Source organism: Scyliorhinus canicula, chromosome 6 (genome assembly GCF_902713615.1).
Source record: "Scyliorhinus canicula chromosome 6, sScyCan1.1, whole genome shotgun sequence".
NCBI lineage: Eukaryota > Metazoa > Chordata > Chondrichthyes > Carcharhiniformes > Scyliorhinidae > Scyliorhinus > Scyliorhinus canicula.
In genome coordinates this window covers 37462184-37482871 of record NC_052151.1, presented here as the reverse complement: position 1 = coordinate 37482871, position 20688 = coordinate 37462184, and the positions used below count along the sequence as shown (strand labels likewise).

Here is a 20688-nt window from a genome sequence, read left to right as displayed (position 1 = left end):
CTATATAAATTGCAACCACTGTAACCCACTTTGGTTAGACCTAATGGAGCCAAGAATTCACAACCATTCCAGCAAGTCCACAGCCAGCCAGCAGCACCTAGCCCAGCAGCACCTAACATCTATTGTGCAGCCAGCTACCAGCCAGTCGCAGACACTCCCTAGTCACCTGCTAGCAGTCAGTCTGAGGCCATCCACGGTCTGCAGCCACCGCAGCCTGCCTTGTGCGATATAAATGCAAGTTAGATCATAAGACATAGGAGCAGAATTAGGCCACTTGGCCCATCAAGTCTGCTCCGCCATTCAATCATGGCTGATATTTGTCTCCTCCCCATTCTCCTGCTTTCTCTCAGAACTCCTGATCCCCTTATTAATCAAGAACCTATCTGTTGTGTTATGCTTCTTCACGTAGCATAAGCTGCTTCCTTGATGTATACTCTGACAAAGGAAAGTTCAGACTTGGAGATAGGTTTAATACATTTATTGAACAGTTAACAATTCTCCTACTTGGGTTCGACTCTCCTGCTAATCTAACTATAGTAACTCAATTTAACTAACCAGTCTGCTCTAATCCATGCGGTGGGTGTGATGCTTCCCTGATCTGCCCCTGTCTCTCTGAGTGTCGCCTATGGAAAGAGAAAGAGCATGTATATCCTGTCCTTTTATATGGGTAGCCCCCTTGTGGTCGTGTCACCTCTGGATGTGTCTTGACTGCCTATTGGTCACGTCCTATCTTACTGACCTATTGGTTGAATGTCTGTGTGTCATGATGTCTCTGGTGCTCCCTCTAGTGTTTATTTAGTCCCAGTGTATTTACATTAACCCCTTGTGTATTTACAGTGATGCATAGCACCACACAATCTATCTCTGTCTTAAAGACACTCAGTGATTTGGCCTCCACAGCTTTCTACGGCAAAGAGTTCAACAGATTCACCACCGTCTGGATGAAAAAATTCCTCCTCATCGCTGTTTTAAAGGATTGTCCCTTTAGTCTGAGATGGTGTCCTCAGCTTCTAGTTTCTCCTACAAGTGGAAACATTCTCTCCATATCCACTCTATCCAAGCCTCTCAGTATCCAAAAAGGTTAAGTGGTGTTACAGGGATAGGGTGGAGGTGTGGGCTTGGGTACGGTTTGGACAGGACCCCGTGCTCTTTCCAATGGCCGAATGGCTTCCTTCAGCACGGCAAATTCTATGATTTTATACACCACCTTCAGCTGTATCAGCCCCAATCTCACACACGAGGTGGACGCGTTCACCCTCTGGAGCACCTCACACCAGAACCCTCCAAGCCCGTGTGTGAGGTTGGGGCTGATACAGGTGAAGGTGGTGTATAAAATCATAGAATTACTAGCGGTTTATGGGGCTATTTTGTAAGAGGAGAAGGCGTCGCTAGATGGGATCAAGGCAAAGTGGGAGGAAGAATTGGGAGAGGGTATGGAGGAGGGGTTCTGGTGTGAGGTGCTCCAGAGGGTGAACGCCTCCACCTCGTGTGTGAGGTTGGGGCTGATACAGCTGAAGGTGGTGTATAAAATCATAGAATTTACCGGCCCTCCAAGCCTGTGCTGACGATGCTGCCCGCCTAAACTAAAATCTTCTGCACTTCCGGGGTTCGTATCCCTCTATTCCCATCCTATTCATGTATTTGTCAAGATGCCCCTTAAACGTCACTAAGGTCCCTGCTTCCATCACCCCCTCCGGTAGCGAGTTCCAGGCACCCACTACCCTCTGTGTAAAAAACTTGCCTCGTACATCTCCTCTAAACCTTGCCCCTCGCACCTTAAACCTATGCCCCCTAGTAATTGAGCGCTCCAAAATGGGAAAAGTCTCTAACTATCCACTCTGTCTATGCCCCTCATAATTTTGTAGACCTCTATCAGGTCGCCCCTCAACCTCGTTCGCTCCAGTGAAAACAAACCAAGTTTATTCAACCTCATAGCTAATGCCCTTCTTACCAGGCAACATCCTGGTAAATCTCTTCCGCACCCACTCTAAAGCCTCCACATCTTTCTGGTGCAACCAGGATTGAACACTATACTCCAAGTGTGATCTAACTAAGGTTCTATACAGCTGCAACATGACTTGCCAATTCATATACTCAATGCCCCGGCCAATGAAGGCAAGCATGCCGTATGCCTTCTTGACTACCTTCTCCACCTGTGTTGCCCCTTTCAGTGACCTGCGGACCTGTACACCTAGATCTCTCTGACTGTCAATACTCTTGAGGGTTCTACCATTCACTGTATATTCCCTACCTATATTAGACCTGCCAAAGAGCATTATCTCACATTTGTCTGGATCAAACTCCATCTGCCATCTCTCCGCCCAAGTCTCCAAACAATCTAAATCCTGCTGTATCCTCTGACAGTCTTCATCGCTATCCGCAATTCCACCAACCTTTGTGTTGTCTGCAAACTTACTAATCAGACCAGTTACATTTCCCCCCAAATCATTTATATATACTACGAACAGCAAAGGTCCCAGCACTGATCCCTGCGGAACACCACTAGTCACAGCCCTCCAATCAGAAAAGCACCCATCCATTGCTACTCTCTGCCTTCTATGACCTAGCCAGTTCTGTGTCCATCTTGCCAGCTCACCCCTGATCCCGTGTGACTTCGCCTTCTGTACCAGTCTGCCATGAGGGACCTTGTCAAAGGCCTTACTGAAGTCCATATAGACAACATCCACTGCCCTACCTGCATCAATCATCTTTGTGACCTCCTCGAAAAACTCTTATCAAGTTAGTGAGACACGACCTCCCCATCACAAAACCATGCTGCCTCTCACTAATACGTCCATTTGCTTCCAAATGGGAGTAGATCCTGTCTTGAAGAATTCTCTCCAGTAATTTCCCTACCACTGACATACGGCTCAGCCGTTCCCTGGATTATCCTTGCTACCCTTCTTAAACAAAGGAACAACATTGGCTATTCTCCAGTCCTCCGGGACATCACCTGAAGACAGTGAGGATCCAAAGATTTCTGTCAAGGCAATTTCCTCTCTAGCCTCCTTCAGTATTCTGGGGTAGATCCCATCAGGCCCTGGGGACTTATCTACCTTAATATTTTTCAAGACGCCCAACACATCATCTTTTTTGGATCTCAATGTGACCCAGGCTATCTACACACCTTTCTCCCGACTCAACATCCACCAATTCCTTCTCTTTGGTGAATACTGATGCAAAGTATTCATTTTAGTACCTCGCCCATTTCCTCTGGCACCACACATAGATTCCCTTGCCTATCCTTCAGTGGGCCAACCCTTTCCCTGGCTACCCTCTTGCTTTTTATGTACATGTAAAAAGCCTTGTGATTTTCCTTAACCCTATTTGCCAATGACTTTTCGTGACCCCTTTTAGCCCTCCTGACTCCTTGCTTAAGTTCCTTCCTACTTTCCTTATATTCCACACAGGCTTCGTCTGTTCCCAGCCTTCTGTCCCTGACAAATGCCTCCTTTTTCTTTTTGACGAGGCCTACAATATCCCTCGTTATCCAAGGTTCCTGAAATTTGCCGTATTTATCCTCCTTCCACACAGGAATATGCCAGTCCTGAATTCCTTTCAACTGACATTTGAAAGCCTCCCACATGTCAGATGTTGATTTACTCTCAAACATCCGCCCCCAATCTAGATTCTTCAGTTCCTGCCTAATATTGTTATAATTAGCCTTTCCCCAATTTAGCACATTCACCCTAGGACCACTGTAATCCTTGACCACCAGCACTTTAAAACTGACTGAATTGTGGTCACTGTTCCTGAAATGCTCCCCTACTGAAACTTCTACCACCTGGCCGGCTCGTTCCCCAATACCAGGTCCAGTACCGCCCCTTCCCTAGTTGGACTAACTACATATTGTTTTAAGAAGCCCTCCTGGATGCTTCTTACAAACTCTGCCCCGTCCAGGCCCCTAGCACTAAGTGAGTCCCAGTCAATATTGGGGAAGTTGAAGTCTCCCATCACAACAACCCTGTTGCTTTTACTCCTTTCCAAAATCTGTCCACCTATCTGCTCCACTATCTCCCGCTGGCTGTTGGGAGGCCTGTAGTAAACCCCCAACATTGTGACTGCACCCTTCTTATTCCTGATCTCTATCCATATAGTCTCGACGTGTCCTCCAGCATTACAGCTGTGATATTCTCCCTAACCAGTAGCGCAACTCCTCTATCCCTTTTACATCCCCCTATATTCCACCTGAAACATCTAAATCCTGGAATGTTTAGCTGCCAATCCTGTCCTTCCCTCAACCAGGTCTCGGTAATGGCAACAACATCATAGTTCCAAGTACTAATCCAAGCTCTAAGTTAATCTGCCTTACCTGGTATATTTCTTGCATTAAAACAAATGCACTTCAGGCCACCAGACCTGCAATTTTCAGCAACATCTCCCTATCTGCTCTGCCTCCGAGCCATACTGGCTCTATTCCCTAGTTCTCACTCAATGTTTTCACCTTCTGACCTATTGCTCCAGTACCCACCCCCCTGCCATACTAGTTTAAACCCTCCCATGTGACACTAGCAAACCTCGCGGCCAGGATATTTATGCCTCTCCAGTTTAGATGCAACCTGTCCTTCTTATACAGGTCACACCTTCCCCGGAAGAGCTCTCAGTGGTCCAGATAACGGAAACCCTCCCTCCTACACCAGCTGTTTAGCCACATGTTTAGCTGCTCTATCTTCCTATTTCTAGCCTCATTGGCACGTGGCACAGGGAGTAATCCCGAGATTACAACCCTCGAGGTTCTGTCTTTTAAATTTCTGCCAAGCTCCCTGAACTCCTGCTGCAGGACCTCATCCCCATTCCTGCCTATGTCGTTAGTACCAATATGTACAACGACCTCTGCCTGTTTGCCCTCCCCCTTCAGGATGCCCACTACCCGTTTGGAGACATCCTGGACCCTGGCACCAGAAAGGCAACATACCATCCTGGAGTCTCTTTCACATTCACAGAAGTGCCTATCTGTGCCCCTGACTATATAGAGTCCCCTATGACTATTGTTCTTCTGCACTTTGACCCTCCCTGCCGGACATCAGAGCCAGCCGTGGTGCCACTGCTCTGGCTGCTGCTGTTTCCCCCTGATAGGATATTCCCCCCCAACAGTATCCAAAGCGGTGTACCTGTTTGAGAGGGGGACCACCACAGGGGATTCCTGCACTGACTGCCTGCCCCTTCTGGTGGTCACCCATATTTCGGCCTGCACCGTGGGTGTGACCACATCTCTTATCTATGACGCTTTCCTCCACCTGCATGCTCCTAAGTGCATCCAATTACTGCTCCAACCGAACCACGCGGTCTGTGAGGAGCTGCCATTGGTTACACTAGTCGACCGGAACTCTGGAAGCGTCACAGATCTACCACATCTCACAGTTGGAGCACTGCAACCCGCTGAGTGACATTTAAGCACTAATTAATTAATTTAAAATAAACACTTGAATTATTGTTAGATTGAATTACAATTAACTATATGGCCCTGACGCTAGATGATTTTTACTGTAAAATTAAATGCTAAATACCGATCTCTGCTCTCAGGTTTAGTTACTCCACAATCTAGTTAATCAATTAGATATCATTTTTGCAATTTTTGTTTTTCAAATTTAACAGATTCCCAACCAGCCAATCAGGTCACAGCTTTACTGTGATGTCACTTACAGTTTTCCCCCTCACACACAATTTGAAAAGGTAATAAAAATAAAAATCACTTACCTTCCCAGGATGCTCTCTGGTTCTCTCCCTGCAGATTAATAGTTACAGGCCAGAAGAAAGAGATCAAAACGGTAGGGAAAAAAGCACCTTCTCCCAGTCTGCACCGAATTACCTCACTGCACCGAATTACCAAGTTCCAATTCCCACTCTGGCTGTGTCTCACTCACCTGCGCAAAGGTGTAGTAGCACCTTTTTAATTCTGGCCACCTTCCCTCCCCATATGAACGAGGTAATCATCCCTTCAATCTCTCTGAAAAATGTCTTTGGCAGGAAAATCGGCAGGCTTTGGAAAATAAACAGTAATTGCGGCAGCACATTCAGTTTAACTGCCTGTACCCGACCCGCCAGTGACAGAGGGAGACCATCCCACCTTCCCAGATCAGCTTTCACCCTCCCCACCAAACTAGAAATGTTGTATCTACGGAGCCCCCCCCCCCCCCCCCCCCCCCCGCCCGCAATCCCGAGCAACCTGCACCGCCAGGTGTCAAAAGTGAGTCTCTGCCCTACGGAATGGCAGCCCCCCCCCCACCCCCACCCCCGGCCAAGACACCACAAAATATTCATTCTTTTCTAGATTTAATTTGTACCCCGTGCAAGACCCAAACACTCGAAGCAGCTCCAGTGTTCCTACTATTGACACACTCGGTTCCGACACGTGTAATAATAAGTCATCAGCATATAAGGATACCCTATGCTCTATCTGCCACCCCCCCCCCCCCCCCCGCACAATCCCTTTCCATACCCCCCGAACCTCTTATAGAGATGGTTCAATCGTGAGTACAAACAGCAGCGGGGACATATGACGTCCCTGCCTGGTCCCATGGTGGAGAGAAAAGTATCTCGAGCTGATGTTATTTGTGCGGACACTCGCCCTCAGCTCCTTATATAATAGCTTTACCCAGTTCACAAATCTTGGTCCAATCCCAAACCGCTACAAAACTGCCATCAAATACCCCCATTCTACCCGGTCAAATGCTTTCTCAGCGTCCAATGCCACAACCACCTGTGTTTCATTGCCGGTGCCATAACCACGTTCAGTTGTCATGTGAGAGTACCTTTAAGAAATGAGTGTTTATAAATAGGTGTGTTTGTAAGTATCTGTAGTGAGAGTACCTTTAAGAAATCAGTGTTTATTACTGCAGTGATGTAAGAGTGGGTGGAGCTGAGCTGTCTGTCAGCTTTTTACTTTCGTTTTCGGCTGTTTGCTGCAAGGTGTTTTTAGTTTCGTTTTCAGAGCTGGATAGCTGCAGTCACAACCAGAAGATGAATTAGTGTCTCCCTCTGTAATCTAAAGACTGTAAATCGATCCTTTGGTGATTTAAAACTAATAACTGCTCGCAGTAGTGACTTTAACCTGATGTGCTTCTGTTTAAAGTTTTTTTTAAAGTCTTCTGGATGTTAAAAGGACAGCTTACGGATTACTTAGTGTTGTATTCTTTGGGGGTTGTATTTGAATTAATGGTTGCTAAAATGTTCACTGTTTGTTTTAAAAAGCTTAACTTGAGTTCTTAGAATAAACATTGTTTTGCTTTAAAAAATACTTTTTCAATTTCTGCTGTACCACATCTATAGAGTGGGCCGTGTGCTCCCCATACCACAATGTATTAAAAGTTATGGGTCAGGTGAACTCCATGATACACTTTGAGGTTCTCTAAACCCTGGCCCATAACACAGAACCCTCCTAATGTTTGAAAAGAGCTGCCACCCTCTCTCAAACCCTCTTCGGGAGGCACTTCTCCAGCCTACCCGCCAGTACCTTCGCCAATATCGTTTAAAAGTGATATGGGCCTATACGACCTACACTCCGTTGGATCCTTATCTTTCTTAAGTAACCGGGAAATCGATGCTTACCCCAAATTTTGTGGTAACACCCCCTTCCCTATTGCCTCCTCAAACATCCCCACCATCAGCGGTACCAGCTTTTATTGTTGAATTTTTTATAACATTCCACCGGAAACCCATCCGGCCCTGCCATCTTCCCCGACTGCATCCTCCCAATCACATCTTTTATCTCCTGCTCCACTATCGCCCCCTCTAATGTAACCCTGCCCCCCCCCCCCCCTCCCCTAACCTCAGTTACACAATCTTACCTTTAATAATGGACTCTGAATTCTTACTAATGACCGTAGTCAGGCTAACTGGCCTATAATTTCCTGTCTTCTGCCTCCCTCCCTTCTTAAACAGCGGTGCTACATTAGCCACTTTCCAGTCCTCTGAGGCCCTTCCTGACTCCAGTGATTCCTGAAAGATCATCACTACCAATGCCTCCACAATCTCCTCAGCTATCTCTTTCAGAACCCTGGGGTGTAGTCCATCCGGTCAGATCTTTCAGTTTCACCAGAACCTTGTCTTTACTGATAGCCACTACACTCACCTCTGCCCCTTGATTCTCCTGGAGCTCTGGCATCCCACTGGTGTCTTCCACTGTGATCTATTTAGTTCTATCCAAGTAACTATTCAGTTCCTCTGCCATTTCTATGTTTTCTATTACTTATCCAGTCCCTTTGGTTTAATGTCTATTTTTGCCTCTTTCTTACCTTTTATCTATTGAAAAAAAACTCTTCCTATCTTCTTTTATATTATTCACTAGATTGCACTCATACTTCTCCCCCTTATTGCTTTTTTAGTTGTCCTCTGCTCGATTTTAAAGACTTCCCAGTCCTCTGGTTTCCCACTAATCCTCGCCACTTTGTATGCTTTTTCTTTTGCTTTTATGTTGTCCTTGACTTCCCTCGTCAGCCATGGATGCCTTGTCCTCCCCTTAGCATGTTTCCTGCTCCTTGGGATGAATTTCTGTTGTGCCTCCCGAATAACCCCCCAAAACCCCTGCCATTGCTGTTCCACTGTCTTCCCTGCTAAGCTCCTTTTCCAATCAACTCTGGCCAGCTCCTCCCTCGTGTCTTTGTAGTTACCCTTAATTAATTGTAATACTGTTACATCGGATTCTAGCTTCTCCCTCTCAAACTGCAGGGTAAATTCTATCATATTGTGGTCACTGCTCCCTCAGGGTTCCTTCACCTTAAGATCCCTAATCAAGTCTGCCTCATTACACATCACCAAATCCAGAATTGCCTGTTCCCTAGTAGGCTCTTTCACAAGCTGCTGCAACAAAACATCACTTAGACATTCCACAAATTCCTTTCCTTGGGATCCACTACCAACCTGATTTTCCCAGTCCACCTGCATATTGAAGTCCTCCATGATTATTGTAATATTGCCTTTTTTACATGCCTTTTCTATCTCCGGATTTATTTTCTGCCTCACATCGTGACTACTGCTAGGGAGCCTGTACATAACTCCCATCAGGGTCTTTTTATATTTGCGATTCCTCAACTCTACCCACAGAGATTCTCTGCCTTCTGATCCTATATCGCTCCTTTCTATCGATTTAACTTCATTCCTTACTAACAATGCAACCAACGATCAAACATAAAGTACGACTGGATTTACACTGATCTTGCCCATCTGCCTGTCCTTTCAATAGGACATATATCCTTGTATATTTAGATCCCATCCTTGATCCCCTTGCAGCCACGTCTCTGTGATGCCCACAATATCGTACCAGTAATTTTAATGTGTGCAACAAGCTCATTTACCTTGTTCCGTATACTGCGTGCATTTAGGTACAACACCCTCAGTCCTGCATTGACCTCCCTTCTCACAGTTGTCACATTTTTTGCTCTGCCTGAGGCTGATGTTGTTCTCTTAATTTTGTTCTCTATTTCCCCTTCAGTTATCACGCCTTCTAAGCTCACACTCTGGTTCCACCCCCCTGCCAGACTAGTTTAAATCCTCCTGAGTGACTCCAGCAAACCTCCCAGCCAGGATATTGGTGCCCCTCCAGTTTAGATGCAACCTGGCCTTCTTGTACAGGTCCCACTTGCCCCGGAAGAGATCCCAATGGTCCAAAAATCTGAAACCCTCCCTCCTACACCACCAGTTTAACCACATGTTTAGCTGTACTGTCCTCCTATTTCTAGCCTTACTGGCACGTGGCACAGGGAATAATCCTGAGATTACAACCCTGGAGGTCCTGCTTTGTAGCTTACTGCCTAACTCCATGTACTCCATCTGCAGTACCTCATCACTCTTCCTGCCTATGTCGTTAGTACCTATGTGTACTACCACCTCTGGCTGTTCACCCTCCCCCTTCAGGATGTACTGTGTTCGTTCAGAGACATCCTTGACCCTGGCACCAGGGAGGCAACACACCATCCTGGAGTCTCTTTCACTTCCACCGAAGCGCCTATCTGTGCCCCTTACTGTGGAGTCCCCTACAACTATCTCTCTCCTGCACTTTGCCCTCCCCTGCTGAGCAACAGAGCCAGTTGTGGTGCCAGTGTTCTGGGTGCTGTTGTTTTCCCCTGATAGGCTATCCCCCCCCCCCCCCCCAAACAATATCCAAAACAGTGTACCTGTTAGAGAGGGGGACAGCCACAGGGGATTACAGCACTGACTGCTTGCCCTTTCTAGCGGTCACCCATCTGTCTGCCTGCACCTTGGGTGTGACCACGTCTCTATTACTCCTGTCTATGACGCTTTCCGCCACCTGAATGCTCCTAAGTGCATCCAACTGCCGGTCCAACCGAGCCACGCAGTCTGTGAGGAGCTGCCATTGGTTACAATTCCTGCAGACGTAATCGGCCAGAACGCTAGAAGCATCACGGATCTCCCACAGCTCACAGTTAGAGCACTACACCCCGCTGAGTGACATTTATGCACTCGTTAATTAATTCAAAATAAATACTTACATATTTTTAAGATTAAGTTACAATGAACTATATGGTCCTAGCGCTAGATTGTTCTTGTTTCTTTGACTGCCTTTGATGATGGAGGCCCCTCATGGCCACGTGTGCATTATACTCCAAGCCAACTGATACTAGACTCACCTGAGAACTGCTGATATAGGCCAGGAACCGAGCAGCCTCCTCCTCCAATGAATGTTGTGAACTGGCCCAGGGTTGGAGTTCAATGTGCCACCGGGGCGACTATCAAAGGAAGACAGACTGCAGTTAGTGTGCGTGTAAAATCTATGGTTCACTGATCATTCAATATATTGTCACTGATTGTTTGTAACTTAGTCTTCATGACTGCTAAGTGGTTAGCTTACGACCCCACTGCCTCCAGTGTGGTTGCTTTTGTAATGTTTTTTGATTATGCTGATCTTGGATCTTGATGTGGTAGTGTTAACAAAGAACATCAGACTTTGTTTTACAACAAAACTATTTATTACTAACACTATTCTAAAAGATTACTAAAATATCCAAGATTAAGAACAGTTGGAAATAATGGTCTAACATTAACGCACACTAAGATACTACAGTGCTACTTTAATATACGACTGCTATCAACTCCTTACTAACACCTTCTGTTGCGCCCGGGTCATGTGCCTGCATACTTGCACCACCTGCTGTTCGGATGTTGGAACTACAACAGTAAAACATATAACTTACAATACTCATACAGATGATGATCCACTAATATTATATACAGATGTCAGCTTTCTCAGATCATGCCACTAAACCCAGGGATCTTGCATAGCCGAGACATTGCATGAGAATCGTGCAGTTGGCCAGCTTTCCCTGTTTATGGCCAATTTTGTTTCACTTCCGTTCTCACATCTCCTTTGAGGTAATCGTTCCGGCAAAAGGGAACAATTCCGAAGCCAAAAGGTTTTACTATCACTCAGCTGTGACAATGATATGTATGGAATTGGCTGGAGCAGAGCACAGAAGCTTCCAGTGCTCATGATTCACTGACACAAAGCTGCCCCCATTATGCTGGTGATTAGCAACCTGCGGTGAAGTGCAGCTCCTCATCACCGGCAAAGATGATGCCTTTTGTCAGTTCTGGAATGCAAAGCTCAATTCAGAAATACGTGTGAGAATATAACTTGGTAAAAACAAGGATTTTGGGAGAAAGGTGTTCTGATCGGAGATAGACCACCTCAAAGCATGACAAAAGCAGGTTTAATACTGACTTTTGAACTGGAATTGGAGAAATACTTGAAGGGAAAATCTGGCAGGGCTGAGGGGAAAAAGCAGGGGAGTGGACTGAATGAGAAAGCTCTCTCAAAGGCAAGGCAGAAGCAAATGGCCTCCTGCACCGTCTGAATTATGTCAACTCCAATTTCTTCCACTTAATAATAATAATCTTTATTCGTGTCACAAGCAGGCTTACATTAACACTGCAATGAGGTTACCGTGATTATTTCCTAAACCACTATGGCTGCTGCTGAAAGATGTGGGGCGGAATTCTCCGCAGGGGACCGAATTCGTGAAGGCCGTCGTGAACTCGGCCGAGGTTCATAACGGCCTCGGGGCCCGCTCCCCGCATCTAATTCGGGGGGCTAGGAGCGGGCATCCGTCTTTCTCGGCAGCGACCTTGTCGCGCAGAGAATGACGCGCGTCCGGCACATTTGTGAAGTCACCCGCGCATGCGCGGTGCCGTCTTTCTCCACCGCCGCCCGGCAACATGTTGATCTTGCCGGGCGGCGGAGAGGAAAGAGTGCGTCCTTTTTGGACGCTGGCCCCTCCCGAGCACAGTCACGGTGCCCCTGTCCCAATTGGGCCCCGAGATGCCCCAAACAGGTGTGGTTGCTGCCGTGTTGAAACGGGCGTGAAGGGCCGGCCGCTATGCCCATCGGGCTCGGAGAATCGCCGTTTGCCGTGATAAACGGCGAGCGGCGATTTTTCCGAGCCCGGGGGGAGGGGTGGGGGGGGGGGAGAATCGCGGGGGGCGCCATGGGGGCGTAAAAAATGTCTGGGGGCCCTCCCGCGATTCTCCCAGGCCGCGTGGGGAGTGGAGAATTCCGCCCATGGAGCGGGATTCTCCGACTCTGAGACTAAGTGTTGACGCCAACGCAGAATTCAGGATTTTCATGACAGCAAAACTGGCACTGAACCTGGACCGATTCACCAACTGTGCAGGGGCTAGCACATGTGGAACACAATCAATTTCAATGAAAAATGGAGTGGGATTCACCGGGTCCATGACTGACACTCGGGAGGCTGACAAGCTGCAGCCGCAGATACACATTACACACCCCCACAAACACACTCATCCCAGCCAACAAGATGGCACTGGTTGTGCTGGAGCGCACCCATACAGCTGATGGGTTGGCTGGGGCCAGAGGGCACCTAGGAGGGTGGCCTGGGGGGGTCACCTATACAACGCGCAGCACTAAGCTCACAGTGGGCTGTCAGCGGCATGCACAGCTGCATGGCTGCCTTGCCGGCTGCGGCAATGGTGTTCCGTGCCTGTCCATTCCGATCCCACAGCCACCCCCCCGCTGCTCCACCCGGCCCCTGGCTGAAGCATCCCGGCCAGCGGCACAGCTGTCAGCAAACTAGGGCAATGTCGGACACTTTCCGTACCTCCTCTCTCTCCCTCTGCAGCCATGACGCTAGTTTCAAGATTTAAAAGCACAAGTGTACCGCGCCATCGGGAACTCGGTCCACCGGAGGCGGAGCATCGCGGTGTCCCCGGGTCGGGCCCGCTAATGACATGTTCCACAGACTCTCAACCCTCAGAGAACAGGGGCGAAATTCTCCCCTACCCAGCGGGGTGGGGGGTCCCGGCTTACTGAAGTGGCGAGAACCACTCCGGCGTCGGGCCTCCCCAAAGGTACGGAATTCTCCGCACCTTTAGGGGCTAGGCCCGCGCCGGAGTGGCTCCCGCTCCACCGACCGGCACGAACGGCCTTTGGCGCCCCGCCGACCGACATTCGCCGGAGCGTAAGCGGCCGCTGACATCACCCTGGCGCATGCACGGTGGAGGGGGTCTCTTCCGCCTCCGCCATGGTGTAGGCTATGGCAGCGGCGGAAGAAAAAGAGTACCCCCATGGCACAGGCCCGCCTGCCAATTGGTGTGCCCCAATCGCGGGCCAGGCCACCGTGGGGGCACCCCCCGGGGTCAGGTTGCCCCGCGCCACCCCCCCCCCCTCCCCCAGGACCCCGGGGCCCGCTTGCGCCGCCTGCTCCTGCCGGCACCAGAGGTGCTCTGATTCCCGCCAGCGGGAACGTCCTGTCAGCGGCGGGACTTCGGCCCATCGCGGGCCGGAGAATCGACGCGGGGGGCCCGCTGACCGGCGCGGCGCAATTCCCACCCCCGCCGATTCCCGGGTGCCGGAGAATTCCGCCCACGGTGGGGGCGGGTTTTACCCTGGCCCCGTGCGATTCTCCGACCCTGTGGGAGTCGGAGAAGTCCGCCCCAGGTTCCTCCTCACCTCTATCTTTAATGGGATACCTCTTATTTTTTTTAAAGTCTGGTCACAGGGGAAAATTGGCATTCAGCATTCACCCTGTCAAGACCCCCTCAGGATCTCATACTTTTCAGTAAAATCACCTCGCATTCTTCAAAACTCCAATAGACACAAGGCCAATCTGTCCAACCTTTCCTCATCAAATAATCCCCTCATCCCAGCAATCAGTCTAGTCAACTTTCCTTTTATTATTATGCGTTTTATTATTATACGGGATGCGAGTGGCGTTCCCATACATCAGTTATCCAGGTCACAGGTTTGGAAGGTGCTGTTAAAGGAACCTTACTGAGCTGTGGCAGTGCATCTTGTTCACACTGCTGCCATTGTGTGTTTGTGGTGGACGGAGTGAAAGTTCGTGGTGGTGGATAGGTGCCAATCGAGTGGGCTGCTTTGTCGTGGATGGTGTCAAGCTTCCTGAGTGTTGTTGAAGCCGCACTCATCCAGGCAAGTGGAGAGTATTCCATCACGCTCCTGACCTGTGTCTTGTAGAGTCAGGAGGTGAAGAATTCCCAGTCTCTGACTTGCTCTTGTAGCCATTGTATTCACATGACCAGTCTAGTTCAGTTTCTGGTCAATGTTAACCCCCAGAGTGAATGTCAGGGGCAAATGGTTGGATTATCTCTTGTTGGAGATGGCCATTGTCTGGCACTTGTGTGAAGCAAATGTTACTTGCTACTTCAGCCCAAGCCTGAATTTTCTCCAGGACTTTCTGCATATGGACAGCTACTGCCTCGGTACCTGAGAGTGGCACAATGGTACAGTGGTTACCACTATGATGGGACTACGATGTTGTGGCCATTACGGAGACATGGTTAGAACAGGGACAGGAATGGTTGTTGGAAGTTCCGGGGTATAGATGTTTCAGTAAGTGTAGGGAAGGTGGTAAAAGAGGTGGAGGAGTTGCATTGTTAATCAAGGATAGTTTAACGACTGCAGAAAGGCAGTTCGAAGGGGATCTGCCTACTGAGGTAATATGGGCCGAAGTTAGAAATAGGAAAGGAGCGGTCACGTTGTTAGGAGTTTTCTATAGGCCCCCAAATAGTAATAGAGATGTGGAGGAAGAAATTGCAAAACAGATTATGGATAGGTGTGGAGGTCTCAGGGTAGTTGTCAAGGGTGACTTTAACTTTCCAAATATTGATTGGAACCTCTATAGGTCCAACAGTTCGGATGGGGCAGTTTTTGTACATAGTGTGCAGGAGGGTTTCCTGACACAATATGTGGATAGGCCGACAAGAGGGGGGGCCACATTGGATTTGGTACTGGGTAATGAACCGGGCCAAGTATTAGATTTGTTGTTGGGAGAGCACTTTGGAGATAGTGACCACAATTCGGTGTCTTTCACTATTGCAATGGAGAGGGATAGGGCCATACGGCAGGGAAAGGTTTATAATTGGGGGAGGGGTAATTATGATGCGATTAGGCAAGAATTAAGGAGCATAAGATGGGAACAGAAACTGTCAGGTAAAGGCACAAATGAAAAGTGGAGCTTGTTCAAGGAACAAATACTGCATGTCCTTGATAGGTATGTCCCTATCAAGCAGGGAGGGAACCATGGTTCACAAAAGAGGTTGAATGTCTTGTCAAGAGGAAAAAGGAAGAGTATGTAAGGATGAGAAAACAAGGTTCAGTTGGGTCGTTTGAGGGTTACAAGGTAGCAAGGAATGAGCTTCAAAAAAGGGCTTAGGAGAGCTGGGAGGGGGCATAAGAAGTCCTTGGTGGGTTGGATCAAGGAAAACCCCAAGGCTTTCTACTCAGATGTGAGAAATAAAAGAATGTTCAGGGTGAGGGTAGGGCCGGTCAAGGACAGTAGTTAGAACTTATGCATGGAGTCAGAAGAAATAGGAGAGGCGTTGAATGAATACTTTTCTTCAGTGTTCACCAAGGAGAGGGGCCATGTTTTTGAGGATGTGAGTGTGATACAGACGGGTAGGCTGGAGGAGGTAGCTGTTCTGAGGAAGGATGTATTAGCATTTTTGAAAAACCTGAGGGTTGACAAGTCCCCTGGGCCAGATGGGATATATCCAAGGATTCTTTGGGAGGCAAGGGATGAGATTGCAGAGCCTTTGGCTTTGATCTTTGGGTCCTCACTGTCCACGGGGATAATGCCAGAGGACTGGAGAGTGGCGAATGTTGTTCCTCTGTTCAAGAAAGGGAATAGGAGTGACCCTGGTAATTATAGGCTGGTTAGTCTTACGTCGGTGGTCGGTAAGTTAATGGAAAAGGTCCTGAAGGATAGGATTTATGACCATTTGGAAAGATGCAGCTTAATCCGGGATAGTCAACACAGATTCGTGAAGGGTAAGTCTTGCCTCACAAATTTGATTGAATTCTTTGAGGAGGTAACTAAGTGTGTAGATGAAGGTAGAGCAGTTGATGTCGTATACATGGATTTTAGTAAGGCGTTTGATAAGGTTCCCCATGGTCGGCTCATGAAGAAAGTAAGGAGGTGTGGGATAGAGGGAAATTTGGCCAATTGGATAAGTAACTGGCTGTCACATAGAAGATGGAGGATGGTGATGGATGGAAAACGTTCAGACTGGAGACCAGTTTCCAGCAATGTACCACAGGGATCAGTGCTGGGTCCTCTGCTATTTGTGATTTTTATCAATGACTTGGAGGAGGGGGCTGAAGGGTGGGTCAGTAAATTTGCTGATGACACCAAGATTGGTGGAGTAGTGGATGAGGTGGAGGGCTGTTGTAGGCTGCAAAGAGACATTGATAGGATGCAGAGCTGGGCCGAGAAATTTAACACTGATAAGTGCGAAGTGATTCATTTTAGTAGAAAAAATTTGAATGCGGATTACAGGGTCAACGGCAGGGTTCTGAGGAATGTGGAGGAACAGAGAGACCTTGGGGTTCATGTCCACAGATCTCTGAAGGTTGCCACTCAAGTGGATAGAGCCGTGAAGAAGTCTTATAGTGTGTTAGCGTTAATTAACAGGGGGCTTGAGTTTAAGAGCCGTGGGGTTATGCTGCAACTGTATAGGACCCTGGTGAGACCACATTTGTAATATTGTGTGCAGTTCTGGTCACCTCATTATAGGAAGGATGTGGAAGCATTGGAAAGGGTGCAAAGGAGATTTACCAGGATGCTCCCTGGTTTGCAGGATAGGTCTTATGAGGAAAGGTTGAGGGAGCTAGGGCTTTTCTCTTTGGAGCGGAGGAGGATGAGAGGCGACTTAATAGAGGTTTATAAGATGATGAGGGGGATAGACAGAGTGGACGTTCAGAGACTATTTCCTTGGGTGGATGTAGCTGTTACAAGGGGGCATAACTATAAGATTCAGGGTTGGAGATATAGGAGGGATATCTGAGGTAGGTTCTTTACTCAGAGAGTGGTTAGGGTGTGGAATGGACTGCCTGCTGTGATAGTGGAGTTGGACACTTTAGGAACTTTCAAGCGGTTATTGGATAGGCACATGGAGCACACCAGAATGACAGTGAGTGGGATAGCTCGATCTTGGTTTCGGACAATGCTCGGCACGACATCGAGGGCTGAAGGGCCTGTTCTGTGCTGTACTGTTCTATGTTCTATGCTGTCTCACAGCTCCACGATCCCGGGTTCAATTCCGGCCTCGGGTGACTACGTGTGTGGAGTCGGCACATTCTCACAATGTGTGTGTAGGTTTCCTCTGGGTGCGCCATTCTCCTCCCACAGTCCAAAGATGTGCAGGTTAGGTGGAATGACCATGCTAAATTGCCCCTCAGTGTCCAAAACGTTAGCTATACTGAGTTACGGGAATAGGGTGGAGGCATGTGGTTAAGTTGGGTGCTCTTTCCAAGGGCCGGTGCAAACTCAATGGGCTGAATGGCCTCTTACAGAACTGTAGGGATCCTATGAGCCTTGAATAGTGCTGAACATTTTCATGAGCAAACATCCCCACTTCTGACCTTATGATGGAAGGAAGTCATTGATGAAGATGGTTGGGCCGAGGACATGACCCTGAGGAACCCCTGCAGTGATGCACTGGAACTGAGATGATTGACCTTCAACCGCCACAACCATCATCCTGATTCCCATTGACTGCAGTTTCCTCAGGCCTCCTTGCTGCCATAGTCAATAAAATGCTGCCTTGATGTCAAGGGCAGTCACTCTCTCAGCTCAGCTCTAACATCAACTCTGGAGCCCACCAAGTATCATGGCTTCAGGTCACACATGGGCAAGAAAGCCTCCTACTGATTACCATGTACAATGACCTCTGCCCTCAGCTGATGAATAGTATTCCTCCATGTTGAACACCACTTGGAGGAAGCACTGAGGGAGGCAAGGGCGCAGAATATACTCTGGCTGGAGGACTTCAATGTCCTCTAGCTGCTGGACTTGGGCTGCAGCAGGTGGGGAGGGGGGCTGCAGGTGGGGAGGGGGCTGCAGCAGGTGGGGAGGGGGCTGCAGCAGGTGGGGAGGGGGCTGCAGCAGGGGGTGAGGGGGCTGCAGGTGGGGAGGGGGCTGCAGCAGGTGGAGAGGGGGGCTGCAGCAGGGGGTGAGGGGGCTGCAGGTGGGGAGGGGGGCTGCAGCAGGGGGGGAGGGGGCTGCAGCAGGTGGGGAGGGGGGCTGCAGCAGGGGGTGAGGGGGGCTGCAGCAGGGGGTGAGGGGGGCTGCAGCAGGTGGGGAGGGGGCTGCAGCAGGTGGGGAGGGGGGCTGCAGCAGGTGGGGAGGGGGGCTGCAGCAGGTGGGGAGGGGGCTGCAGCAGGTGGGGAGGGGGCTGCAGCAGGTGGGGTGGGGGGCTGCAGCAGGGGGTGAGGGGGGCTGCAGCAGGGGGTGAGGGGGGCTGCAGCAGGGGGTGAGGGGGCTGCAGCAGGTGGGGAGGGGGGCTGCAGCAGGTGGGGAGGGGGACTGCAGCAGGGGGGAGGGGGACTGCAGCAGGGGGGGAGGGGGACTGCAGCAGGGGGGAGGGGGACTGCAGCAGGTGGGGAGGGGGGCTGCAGCAGGGGGTGAGGGGGCTGCAGCAGGGGGCGAGGGGGGGCTGCAGCAGGTGGGGAGGGGGGCTGCAGCAGGGGGTGAGGGGGGCTGCAGCAGGTGGGGAGGGGGCTGCAGCAGGTGGGGAGGGGGGCTGCAGCAGGGGGGGAGGGGGGCTGCAGCAGGGGGGGAGGGGGGCTGCAGCAGGGGGTGAGGGGGGCTGCAGCAGGGGGTGAGGGGGCTGCAGCAGGTGGGGAGGGGGGCTGCAGCAGGGGGTGAGGGGGACTGGAGCAGGGGGTGAGGGGGGCTGCAGCAGGGGGTGAGGGGGACTGCAGCAGGGGGTGAGGGGGACTGGAGCAGGGGGTGAGGGGGACTGGAGCAGGGGGTGAGGGGGACTGGAGCAGGGGGTGAGGGGGACTGGAGCAGGGGGTGAGGGGGGCTGCAGCAGGTGGGGAGGGGGGCTGCAGCAGGGGGTGAGGGGGGCTGCAGCAGGGGGTGAGGGAACCAGGAGGGAAAAACGTACCTGACTTCATCCTTGCCAGTTTACTTGCTGCAGAGTGATCACCACATAGTCCTTGTGGAGACAATGTCCTGTCTTCACATTGCGGATACCCTCCAATAGGTTGTGTGACATTGCATTGTGCAAATTGGATCAGATTTCAAACAGACCTAGTGACCCAAAACTGGATTTCCATGAGGGGCTGTGGGCCATCAGCAGCAGCAGAATTGTATTCGACCCACAATCTGCAACCTCATGGCCCGGCATATCCCCCACTCTATCATTACCACAAAGCCAGGGGGTCAATCCGGGTTCAGTGAAGAGTGCAGGAGGGCATGGCAGGAGGGCATGGCAGGAGGGCATGGCAGGAGAGCATGGCAGGAGGGCATGGCAGGAGAGCATGGCAGGAGGGCATGGCAGGAGGGCATGGCAGGAGAGCATGGCAGGAGAGCATGGCAGGAGCAGCATCAGGCAGACTGAAACATAAGGTGTTAACCTGGTGAGGCAAAGGCAAGGGCGTCCGCCCTCCTCCCCAGGAATAGATCTGGCTGGTCTGAAACCCCGAAGACCGCCACTATCGGGCATGGCTCCACCCTCACCCCCACCACTTTGGACATAGCCTCGAAGAAGGCTGTCCAGTACTCCACAAGTCTGGGGCAAGACCAGAACATGTGGGCGTGGTTGGCCGGGCCTCTTTGGCACCGTTCACATCTGTCCTCCACCTCCGGGAAGAACCTACTCATACGGTTTCTTGTTAAGTGGGCTCTATGTACCACTTTTAGTTGCGTCAGGCTGAGCCTTGCGCACGTGGAGGTGGAGTTGACCCTATGCAGTGCTTCACTCCAGAGTCCCCACCCTATCTCAATCCCCAGGTCATCCTTTCATTTCCCTCTTGTTGCGTCCAGTACGGTGTCGTCCCTTTCTACCAGTCAGTCATACATGTCGCTACAGTTCCCTTTCTCTAGGATACTTGCGTCCAGTAGGTCTTCCAGTAGTGTCTGTCGTGGCGGTTGTGGGTATGTCCTTGTCTCCTTTCGTAGGAAGTTTGCCTTTGCCTCCCTGATCGCCCGCCGTAGCTTCACCAGGATAACACCTTATGTTTCAGTCTGCCTGATGTTGCTCCTGCCATGCCCTTGCCTTTGCCTCCCTGATCGCCCGCCGTAGAATCCTGTTTGGCTGGCGGTCAGCAGCACCGCCCAGAGCTGCAGACTGGCTGTCCGACCTCTCGGAATCTCTCCAAATGGAGAAAATCAAATTCGCCATCCGAGGGTCGGACGACGGCTTCCACAGAACGTGGGAGCCATTCATGCAATTGTTCCGGGACCTGTT

At 50.2% G+C, this 20688-nt stretch overlaps 1 protein-coding gene across 2 annotated transcripts in view; it reads right to left on the bottom strand.

Moving 5' to 3' along the window:
- Positions 1-20688, bottom strand: part of mettl24 (methyltransferase like 24) — a 192789-nt gene that overhangs the window by 127991 nt on the left and 44110 nt on the right. For both annotated transcript variants that reach the window (XM_038799175.1, XM_038799176.1), the window contains exon 2: positions 10587-10685. In XM_038799175.1, coding sequence (XP_038655103.1) covers positions 10587-10685 — 99 coding nt within the window. The remainder of the gene's footprint in view (positions 1-10586; positions 10686-20688) is intronic.